The 12,046-nt window shown below is 45.4% G+C and overlaps 1 protein-coding gene and 1 long non-coding RNA gene across 2 annotated transcripts in view; one reads left to right on the forward strand and one right to left on the reverse strand.

Annotated features, from left to right (window-relative positions):
• Positions 1-9,570, reverse strand: part of LOC310697029 — a 277,036-nt gene extending 267,466 nt beyond the window's left edge. The window contains exons 1-2 of the long non-coding RNA XR_014520883.1: positions 5,856-9,570; positions 5,630-5,744 (exon numbers count right to left, since the gene is read on the reverse strand). This is a non-coding gene — a long non-coding RNA (uncharacterized lncRNA). The remainder of the gene's footprint in view (positions 1-5,629; positions 5,745-5,855) is intronic.
• Positions 9,571-9,683: 113 nt separating this feature from the next.
• ZSWIM4 (zinc finger SWIM-type containing 4) overlaps positions 9,684-12,046 on the forward strand; it is a 42,300-nt gene continuing 39,937 nt past the window's right edge. The window contains exon 1 of the mRNA XM_083482923.1: positions 9,684-10,013. Within this exon, the coding sequence (XP_083339049.1) occupies positions 9,846-10,013 (168 nt within the window). The 5' untranslated portion in view covers positions 9,684-9,845. The remainder of the gene's footprint in view (positions 10,014-12,046) is intronic.

Below are 12,046 nucleotides of genomic sequence, written 5' to 3' on the forward strand. Positions count from 1 at the left end.
GGGCGCAACATCTGGGGGTTAGTGTTAGGGGGCACAAATCCACGGGTTAGGGGGCGCAAATTACTTGCATTGCCCCGGGTGCTGACAACCCACGCTACGCCACTGCGGCCCTGAACGAGCAGGAGAAGGAGCTCAAGTGACGCTGCGCGCTGATGTCACGGGGCTGTAATGGTGGTGTGCCTCGAGATTTTTTTCATCAAACAAGTGTGCCTTTGCCCAAAAAAGGTTGGGAAACACTGGTTTAGTTTATGTAAAATATGCAGGGATTTATGTTATACAAAATGAACCATGGAAAGTGAAGAAGGGAAGTCATTGATATTTTAAGATTATTTAAATGAACATTCTAAAATGTAAAACAGAAAATTTAATGAGAGAGAGAGAGGAACTGAGCATGGAACCTGCAGGCATAGCATTTACACTCCCACAGCTATAATGCGTCACACAAGTGCAGGAGTTCAGGAGGAGTAAGAATTAATTGTTTCTCATAAACCTCACCTGATGTGCTTCTTCATGAGTCACTGTTTGGGATATTCCCTCTTATCCCTGATTGGACAGAGGCGGAGGCAGAACAGGGAACCTTCTCTGAACGCAGGTAATTAAGAAATTTCTCTAGTGGTGTGTATGCAGAGACCGGGCAGAATTACCCGTCTTGAGCATGGGCTCAGTGGAAAGAGCCAAGGTCAGAGCACTGTGTCATCCAGTGTCACAGTGGGCAGCCTCATCTGTGAATGGCTACTTTGGCTCACAGGGGCTTTGAGTCTGTTTTCTCTCTTCTTGCATTCCTGTGTGATCATGTGGCACAGTTTGGAAATTACTCCCCTTTAGCTGTGACTGACAATTGGGAGGCTTTCCTCTATGACCAGGAGAGGTCACTGTTGCAGTCAGAATAGTAGTTTACAAAGATCATAGAATTGCAGAACTGGAAGGGACCCAGAGGTCATCTGGTCCAAGCTCTGGCAATGCAGAAATCACAGCTAAAGAATCCCTGAAAGATGTCCGTCCAACCTCTGTTTAAAAACCTCCAATGAAGGAGAGCCCACCACCTCCTGAAGGAATCCATTCCACTGTCAAACAACTCCTACTGTCAGAAAGTTCTTCCTAATGTCAGAATGTTTTCCCCAAATCTCCTTTCTTATAATTTGAATCCATTGGTTCAGGTCGTACTCTCTGGAGCAGCCAAAACAAGCTTGACCCATCTTCCTATATATATATATATATATATATATATATATATATATATATATATGCAGGTTTTGGTGTCTTCGGGTGTCTTCCCGTGTAAGAGTTGGGGTGTCTAGGCGACGTTTCGACGAGGTCTCACTCGTCATCTTCAGGCTGGTGCTTACGGCTTCTTGTTACTGGAACAGAGCAGGATCTCAGTGTTTGAGTTCCTATAAATACTGTTGAGGGGGTGTGGTGTATTCTGGGCAGAGAGGAAGTTCCCAGGATAGTGTGACTTTTCTTCTTTTGTTCCTTAATTACTTGAGGGATATCTTGAGTGATTTCTTGAGTGATATTCTGAGTACCACTTAGGAGGGTCATTAAGAGTGGATTAGTTGCTAAAGCTTTCGTGTCTTGACCTCTTGAGCTTGTGAAGAGTTTTTCTGAGAAGATGGCTGTACTGCACTTAGTTGTGCTCTGGCTTGGCTTCGTGTATAGGGGCGAGCTGTGGTTTTGTGCCCTGTGCCAGTCAGATCTGTGTAGGGATTGCAGGGGGGTGTAGCATCCGGAGGTGCCACTATGGTTTGGCTACTGGATGGTGTCTGTAATTTATCTGTGGAGAGGGTCTGGGTTTGGGTCTGGTGTGGTTGATTGGTGATGGCGTTCTGTGTGCCTCTGGTTCTGGTGTCGGTTTTTGTGGGGAGGGCTAATTTCCAGATGTCTGGCAGGCGGGACGTGTCGTCACGCTTGTTCATGTTGTGAGGGTGTTTCTCTATCTCGATGGCTTCCATGATTATTCTCTTGTGGTGATGTTCCATGTTAAAGAGCAATTTGGAATCTGCAAAATTAATTTCGTGTCCTGTTTCTTTCATGTGTTGGAAAAGAGAGGAAGTTTTTTCTTCTTTTTTGACGGCATTCTTGTGTTCTGCGATACGTGCATTTATTCGTCTGTTTGTTTGTCCAATGTACGTGGCTGGGCAGACTTTGCAGGGTATTTCATAGACCCCTTGGTTTTCCAACTGGATTTTATCTTTGGGGTTTCTGAGGATATTGGCTATTTTTTGGTTGGTGCAAAAGGCTGTTTTGATATTGTGTTTATGGAGGATTTTGCTAATTTTATCTGTAGTGCCCTTGATATAAGGAAGGAGGGCCATGCCATTGTTTTCTTCTGTGTCTTGGTTTTTGGGGGGTGTTTCTTTTTGGATTAGCTTCGTAACCCTGTTTTGCTGGTATCCATTGGCGATTAACACATTTGAGAGATTCTGTAACTCAGTTGTCAAGTGGTCTTTGTCAGCCAGGCGTTTGGTTCTGGAGATGAGAGTCTTGGCTACGGAGTTTATTTGTGCAGGGTGGTGGTGTGATTGTGCATGTAAGTAGCGGTTGGTGTGTGTTTTTTTCCGGTAGAAAACACACACCAACCGCTACTTACATGCACAATCACACCACCACCCTGCACAAATAAACTCCGTAGCCAAGACTCTCATCTCCAGAACCAAACGCCTGGCTGACAAAGACCACTTGACAACTGAGTTACAGAATCTCTCAAATGTGTTAATCGCCAATGGATACCAGCAAAACAGGGTTACGAAGCTAATCCAAAAAGAAACACCCCCCAAAAACCAAGACACAGAAGAAAACAATGGCATGGCCCTCCTTCCTTATATCAAGGGCACTACAGATAAAATTAGCAAAATCCTCCATAAACACAATATCAAAACAGCCTTTTGCACCAACCAAAAAATAGCCAATATCCTCAGAAACCCCAAAGATAAAATCCAGTTGGAAAACCAAGGGGTCTATGAAATACCCTGCAAAGTCTGCCCAGCCACGTACATTGGACAAACAAACAGACGAATAAATGCACGTATCGCAGAACACAAGAATGCCGTCAAAAAAGAAGAAAAAACTTCCTCTCTTTTCCAACACATGAAAGAAACAGGACACGAAATTAATTTTGCAGATTCCAAATTGCTCTTTAACATGGAACATCACCACAAGAGAATAATCATGGAAGCCATCGAGATAGAGAAACACCCTCACAACATGAACAAGCGTGACGACACGTCCCGCCTGCCAGACATCTGGAAATTAGCCCTCCCCACAAAAACCGACACCAGAACCAGAGGCACACAGAACGCCATCACCAATCAACCACACCAGACCCAAACCCAGACCCTCTCCACAGATAAATTACAGACACCATCCAGTAGCCAAACCATAGTGGCACCTCCGGATGCTACACCCCCCTGCAATCCCTACACAGATCTGACTGGCACAGGGCACAAAACCACAGCTCGCCCCTATACACGAAGCCAAGCCAGAGCACAACTAAGTGCAGTACAGCCATCTTCTCAGAAAAACTCTTCACAAGCTCAAGAGGTCAAGACACGAAAGCTTTAGCAACTAATCCACTCTTAATGACCCTCCTAAGTGGTACTCAGAATATCACTCAAGAAATCACTCAAGATATCCCTCAAGTAATTAAGGAACAAAAGAAGAAAAGTCACACTATCCTGGGAACTTCCTCTCTGCCCAGAATACACCACACCCCCTCAACAGTATTTATAGGAACTCAAACACTGAGATCCTGCTCTGTTCCAGTAACAAGAAGCCGTAAGCACCAGCCTGAAGATGACGAGTGAGACCTCGTCGAAACGTCGCCTAGACACCCCAACTCTTACACGGGAAGACACCCGAAGACACCAAAACCTGCATTCCTGTACCCGTGAAAATCTACGAAAGCATATATATATATATATATATATATATATATATATATATATATATATATATATATATTTGGTGTCTTCGGGTGTCTTCCCGTGTAAGAGTTGGGGTGTCTAGGCGACGTTTCGACGAGGTCTCACTCGTCATCTTCAGGCTGGTGCTTTCGGCTTCTTGTTACTGGAACAGGGTGTCGCCTAGACACCCCAACTCTTACACGGGAAGACACCCGAAGACACCAAAACCTGCATTCCTGTACCCGTGAAAATCTACGAAAGCATATATATATATATATATATATATATAATTTATTGATTAAAAATTTACATATCTATACACACATTGTATACCAGGCTTCCTCAGCCTCGGCCCTCCAGATGTTTTGAGACTACAATTCCCATCATCCCTGACCACTGGTCCTGCTAGCTAGGGATCATGGGAGTTGTAGGCCAAAAACATCTGGAGGGCCGAGTTTGAGGAAGCCTGTTGTATGCTATCTCTTTACATATGAAAAAAAAGGAAATTATGTAGAGAATAGAAAATTTACAAAGGAATGAAAAATAAAGAAATAACAAAGATACGGAGTAAAAAAACCAAAAGAGGAAAAGACAAGACAAGACAACATTATTTACACAATAAAAGTGTTCATCAACACAATCTTTGCTCCATCTTCCATGTAATCAATGCAGCATATTGGAACCAAAGCAGATTCGAAAAGATAATCAAGTGTATCTTTTGCTCATAACCCAACTGACTGAGCTTTGTTGTTGTTTAGTTGTTTAGTCGTGTCCAACTCTTTGTGACCCCATGGACCAGAGCACACCAGGCACTCCTGTCTTCCACTGCCTCCCGCAGTTTGGTCAAACTCATGCTGGTAGCTTCGAGAACACTGTCCAACCATCTCGTCCTCTGTCGTCCCCTTCTCCTTGTGCCCTCCATCTTTCCCAACATCAGGGTCTTTTCCAGGGAGTCTTCTCTTCTCATGAGGTGGCCAAAGTATTGGAGCCTCAGCTTCACGATCTGTCCTTCCAGTGAGCTTTACTCTCCCTGATAAAGATTTGGCCCCTCTGTTTGCTCAGTTAACATTTTAGTTGAACATTCTGCTCACTAAGTCATAACTAAAATATACTGAAAATATCAAGTCCTACAGAACCTTGTGTCTCTAACCTTAGGGTACGACCCAGCCCAATCTAAGGACTTCCAAATCCCATTTGTTTTTGTGGAAGATATTTAAGTGCTCACCTCTGTCACTGAAATCAAGTGTTATTTGCATCTGAAAGTGTGTAACTTTGATCAGATTATGCCCCTGATACTATATTTGAAGCACGCAATTCATTTATTATCCTCATTTTTGGTTTTTTTAACATTTATTATTAAATAATGTATATTTGTGTGTACTCTTTTTCTTACATTGGTACCCCACATTTCCTTTCATTTTCCCACATTTTTTTAAAATTTTATTAAATGTTACAAAAAAAATGAATAGAAAAAAATAAATAGAAACAATACATAACCATACATAAAAACATTTTGTCTACACAATTTTCCAGAATGTAGACTAGAAAAGAAGAAAGACAAAAGATAAAAGAAACAAGAAAAAGAATGAAGAGTAAAAATACTTTTCATAATCAATTATTCCAAATTCATACTTCAAACATTACAATATTTAAATCCTAGTTAAAATATTATAAAAGACTTCCACCACATTCACCACACGTCTCTTGGTTATCTGATTCACCTTTACACCTGTTCTTCAGTCACTTCTTTCCTTAAATTCTTTCGTAGTCCATCTAATCTTTGTATTCTCAATATTCTTCACAAGGTTTGTCTAAACACTGCCAAACTTTTGTGTTTGATCCCTGTTTGTGTAAATATTAATTTAAGCATTCATATTCATTTAAGCATCCCCATTGTTTCTGTAGATTTATGCCTTATTCTATCCATCAATTTTGCTAACTCCAGATACTCACATAGTTTACTTAACCATCCCCTTTTTGCTGGGATGTTATTTCCTTTCCAGTAACTGGAATGAATGACAGCACAGACTTCCATGCCCTCATATGCGGCTTGGTTCCTAGTGTGGTACATGTCAGATCTCTATGAAGTTGCTCACCCCAAACCATTTCGCTTCCGTGAGGAAAGAAACCTTCAGGGCATTCTTGCCAGAGTTGCAGTCTATTTCAAACGAGGCAGAATAGTATCAGCCCGGCCTGATGACACAGAGCCAGCCCTGATTACTTCATTGGGCTGTCTTTGGAGGAATGAGCCCTATTGGGTTTCCATGCTGCAATCCATCTTATGACTAGCAGGAATGTTCCTGGAAGCCAGCTTTCCCACTGCCCATGTGCTGAAATGCTTTGGCCTTCATCATGCTTGGTTTCTGTAGAACAGGCTTGATTACACCAGATGCAAGCCAAGGGTACTGTGAAGGCTGGTAGAGGGCGGAAGGCGTACCTGTCTGACCCACGGGGCACAATCCATCAGGAAGTTTTCCTGGGCAAGCCCTGCAGAAAAGGACAGGAGCTCTTGCGCATTTCCCCTCTCATTTCACTAAGGAGAACGTTCTGATTATTAATGAGCAGGAGACTAGTTGCCTTAGGCTGCAATCCTAACATACCAGACAGGTCAAACTCCCAGTTGGACTTAACTTCTCAGTCTGCACTATAAATTATGAAGTTATCAAATTCAGTGTGCAGCGCCATGTTGCTCCATCATTGCTGGTGTTTGTATACATTCAAGCTGTGTAAATAAATGCATATAAAGTTCAAGAGTTTAGGGGAAGAGGTTTTGGATGAGAAACCTCTAGTGCAATAATCTGTTTTCTTTTCTTTTCTTTTTTTTACTTGTTCCCCAAAAATTTTATTGGTTTTCACAATATTATAAAAACCAAACAAACACACAAGACAAACAAACAAAACAAACATAAATCATAGCCTTCTTGAAAATCACAGTTATTAACTTTGTTAAGTGACTTCCTCGCTTCCCCTTAGTTGAATTTCATTGCATGTCCTTTGAATGGTTTTCCAAATCCCAATTTTTATGAAATTTAACTTAAACATGAACATCCTTAAATCTTCACCATATAGAATTAAACATATTACTTCATCACTTAACATAAATAAAATCCTAAACCCATTAAGTATCTGCAAGCTATTTCCAGTTAATTTAACTTAACAAATTTAACTAAATAATCATTAAATTTATTCCATTCTTCCTGATATCAATAATCTGTTTTCAATTTGCAGGACAGGAACAACTTGGAGCCCCTAGACCAGGGTTTCCTAAACTTGGGTCTCCAGCTGTTTTTAGGCTACAATCCCCATCATCCCTGACCACTGGTCCTGCTAGCTAGGGATGCTGGGAGTTGTAGCCCAACAACAGCTGGGGACTCAAGTCTGGGAATTCCTGCCCTATCCCTTCAAAGGAGGGGAGGAGAATGGAGGAGAAACGTACATCAGGAATCTTGTGAAGGTTGTGTTGCAAGGTCCCTGACTTGAGGGGACTGGTATTGGTATAAAATCTGGGCAGTCCTAACTATTATTGCCTTTGCAAAGTTGGGATCTCTGCATGGTTGCATTATGATCTCTTAGGCTTTTCTATGTGTGCTGTGAACAAGGTGGTCTCTGGTTCAAATTTCACCTTTGACATAAAGTGCTAAGTATTTATTGTATATTTTCCAGAGTTATAACCATGTTATCAGAAGTTGAATGAGTCACACGGTCACTGAAAGCTGCATTTCCCTCACACCACCAGGCATGCATGTCATGTCCTGATCTTGAGATGGCTTCTGTTAGGAGGATTGGCTTTATAAAGTTTTAAGACCTGCCTGCAGTTAATTTTATCACGTGATCTATACTGCAATAATTTTTTTTATTGCAATTGCATTTTTATTGTTTATTTTGTATTTCAGTGTACTCTTGCCTAGATAACTTTGTTTATGTAGCAGCACAGAAGCATCAATAGAAGCTTCTCCCTTCACTGACAGGACTATGGTAGCTGAATCATAGGTGATAATATCCTGTTCTCTGTGAGTCTGTTACAAGTAAATGAGGGTTATATAGTACACCAATATCAGGGACACATTGTGCCTCTGAATACTAGTGCTCTCATGTCCTGCTTGTAGCCTTCCCAAAGACATCTAGTAGGCTACTGGGAGACAGGATGCTAGAACATACCATGAATTTAAAGTACATGCATTTAAAGCTCCAAAACATGAAGGGGTCTTGTGGCAATTTGAAGGTTAAACAAATTTATTATGGCATCAACCTTTATGGACTAAAGTCTATTTTATCATATGCATGAAGTGTTGGCAAGTATATGGATGTAGAGAAATACACACACACACACACACACACACACAAAATGAATTCAGGGGGGAAATGAAATGCAAAAACAAATTGGGGGGGGGGTAACACTGATAATTACAGCAACCATTCACAAAGCAGTGTTGAAGATAGCAAACATCCTGGCATTTGTAAGCTAATTGACACCTGTAGTGAGGTTAAAAACCCGTTATGTTGATTCAGACCACAGGTGATAGAACCTAACTTCTTGTTAAGTTGCAACTCATCAGTTTCACACTGAGGATTCCCTTTGAAGCCCTTTTGTCCAAGAAGGACAAAGGTCTGTAAAAGAGTATTGTAGGAGGTTGAAATGTTCTCCCGCTGGTTGTTGAATATTGCCCCTTTTGATGTCAAATTTGTGTCCATTCTTTTGCACAGAAACTGGCCTGTTTGTCCCTTTTAGATGGCGGAATGGCATCGCTGGCAGAAGATGGAATCCCAATGAGATGAGCAGGTGACAGGACCATTAATGTTGTAGCTATCATTATCAGATCCTGTTATAGTGCTGCCCTTTATATTGCCTTATTCCCCACCCCCTCAATAATACTTAGTGCTTATTCAGGGGGAAATTTAATATCCCAAGCCTTTTTCTTTCAACTGTCGCTTTAAGAATGTCCAGGCTATATGGCAAGTCTGGAGACCGGCAGCTTTTTTTGCAAAAGTGTTTGACAGGAATGGTGACGTGTGCGCGTTCTTGGAGCAGATACTGAAACGGGATGCTACCTGGAATTGTCCTGTTGCTCTATGTCAAGAGCGAAAACGATTCAGTTAATGCGATTAAAAACCCGCCCCCCCCGGATTATATGAGGGGGTCTGGGGTGGAGGAAAGCCTTGATTTCCTGCTCCTTTAGCCCCAAAGGCTGGGCGGCTTAATTCTTCCACAACAGGCCTAGTTTAAAAGTTTGCTCCTTAAGCTTTCACACTGGAAACGACTTTTCTTCCTGGTCATTTTGTGAATGAAGGTGGTTCGCAGCGGAGCAGCTCGGCGGCTCCCCCGCCTCCCTCGAGCCCGGTGGTGAGGAGGGCGAGGGCGCGGCGGCGATGAGCCCCCGGGGAGTGACGGGCGGCGGAGGCGGCCCCTTCCCGGCTTGGAATGCGCGGCTCGCCACATTGTTGCCATTCCCAGCCGGCTCCAGAATGTTGTGAATGGAAGGCTCGCAGCGCAGGCCACGCCCACATAGAACCCCACCGGCAGGACTGAGGCCGCCCCCGCCTTGCCTGATTGGCTGGGTGGGCCTCTCGACCTTTGATTGACACCTTTTCCCCCCAGACGGCCCTCCCCTCCCACTTTCCTTTCTTTCCTTTTTTTAATATTTATTTAAACCCCACGACATGGGGGCGTGCATTGTTTCCTCCTTGAGCGGCAGCCGAGCTCGCCCAATCCTCGCCGGTCTCTCCCTCGCCGGCCACCCAATGGGAGGCGAGCAGGTTGAAAAGGGAGGACCGGCGAGGCCGCGGCCGCCGAGCTCATTGTTGTGGGAGCTCCTTAAAGGGGCCGCATCCGACGCCGCCAGCGGAGAGGGAGGAACGGCCGACTGAGCGGGCCAGGCCCGGGCCGCCTCCGCCGCTGGGTTTCCGGGCAAGGCGCGCAGGAGAGGCCGGGGATCGGCCGGGCCTATGGAGCCCCCGCCCGCCAAGCGCAGGTGCGGCGGCTCCGGGGAGCAGCCCGAGCCGGGGCCGGGGCCGGGCGCCGCCGCCTCCGCCGCCACCTCGGCCCCCAGCGCCGTCGAGACGCTTCTGGACCTGAGCGCCCGGCGGGTGGCGGAGACGTGGGCCTTCGAGCAGGTGAGGGCAGCCGCTTCTCCGCTCCCCCCCGGGGCCGCTGCGTGGGAAGGAGCCGGCGCGTCCGAGGCTCCCTTCGCCTCTCTCTCCACAAGGGGTGCCGGGGCTCGCAGCTGCCCGGCAAGCCTTCCTCCTCCCGCTACCCCCTCGTCTCCACCGAGGGTGCTGGACGGCGAAGGCACTCTGCACATCCTCAGGAGCGCGTCCCTATATCTCGGGCCCCCCATCCGCGTACGAGCCCTTCCCCCTTCTAAAGCCCCCCGCTTTTCCTCCCCCCTCTCTTTTTCTTTTCTCCGACGGCTGCGGCCTGGCGTTGCAAAGCCGATCCCGTGGCCTCGGGCCGTGGAAGTTGGGGCTGCCCGCTCCTTCGAAGCTGCCCTTGTGGGGCTCGGCCCCTTCGAACAATGGGTCGGGGTGCAGGTGGCAGCGTCGTCGAGGGGCTTCCTCGGCCGGATTTATGCGGGCAGGAGAAGGGAACGCAGGAATTCTGCGCGCCCCTTGAGTTGACAATCCTACTTACTAGCCAGGCTTGAACAAAGCCGAACCTAATCTGTTTGTTTTTCTCTCCACCAATCTCTACCCTCTGCCATCTCCCTGTAGTCTTCGCTGGGGCCAACTCCTTTCTTCCTTTTCATTCTCCCCCCTCCTGCTGCTGCCACCCGATCATCTTGTCATTCATACTTAGTTTTGTATGCTCTATCTCCTACCATCCTTTCCTGGGAGGTCAAATTTGGGCTGGCTGGGTTATTGGGGGCAGGGTGTCCCCTCTAAGTAGCTTTTGAACCGGGGACAAGACCCATGAGAGCTGGGTAGGGGGCTAATGGCCTAAATGTGGCCTTGCTTGGTACATTAACTTGCGATTTAGTGGACTTCCTCTAGGTCTCACCAGAGTGACTGACAATTACATTCCGGATCTCCTCCTTTCTTTAGTCCATATACCTTGACTTTTTTTAGTTGTTGATTTGAGGAGAAGCTCCAGAATTTTTCTGACATCCCTTTTTGTGTGATCCCACCAGGATTTACAGCCAGGCTTCCAAGGTCCGTTAAGATTGGAAGAAAAACATGATTTTATCTCCTGGCTTTCTTTGCGTACTACTTGCGCACGCTGTGTTTTATCTTCATCTGTTTGTGATTCTCTCTCACCCACAACCCCTGCCCTCTGTTCAAATGATGCCTTTACGTAGCTTGATCTGGAGGAAGTGGTTATCCTAGGGTTCCCTTTAAAGGCTTTCTCTCTGTGTGCCTGCGGAGAAATAGGTGGAGTGGGTGTTAATTGGGATAGCTGAAACTAGCTAACTTTGGCTAGCCGAGAGAGCCAGGACTAGTCTGGGCAAAGCCTAGGAGAAGGTAAGGTTGTGATACTGTGGCGTGGAGGGTGCGGGGAGGCTAGGCTTGCTACACATGTTCTTCTCCTCTTTCTGAAATTTGTCAGAGCCACACTTGCTCACAATTCTTGGAGATCAAAGCTCAGCTACTTCCTTCCCTCAAATCTAATAATTCCTTGTAAGCAGCTGTAGTTGCATCCAGGGAGACGACAGGGTTTGATTTCTGTGTCAGGCTGGGAAACTCGTCAGACAAGAGTCACTTGTCACTGCCATCAATGAGTGAAACTTCCGAGTCCAAGCACTTGCACACCTGAAATAGGAGGGAATGCGGAGGAGCTCTGGGCTGAAAAAGCATATCCCCCTCCAATCTCTTTCATTTTCAAGGCTGGAAAGGTTTCATCAGGGAACAGTAAAAAGGAGAGGGGTGTCGCTAGGGAAAAGGCTGCTGTGTGTGCGAAGAACCCATTGAAAAATTCTGAATTCTGCTTATTTAATAGGCTAGTCCACAAGGATGACTCTCTGGACTACTGTGTCAGTGCTTAGAGTAAGTGTAGACTGTTTACCTCCTCAATTTGCCTTGGCTTTGAGGCACATTAAAACTCTGGAGCAATGAGAGGATAGAACTGGGTGGCCCTCCCCTCCAAAAAAAACCCCATTTTGTCATTTGGAGCAGGCATAGTCCTCATCTTGCATGTGAATTTGAACTGAATA

This window comes from Podarcis liolepis (genome assembly GCF_965112155.1).
Source record: "Podarcis liolepis genome assembly, chromosome: 17".
In the NCBI taxonomy this organism is placed as follows: Eukaryota; Metazoa; Chordata; class Lepidosauria; order Squamata; family Lacertidae; genus Podarcis; species Podarcis liolepis.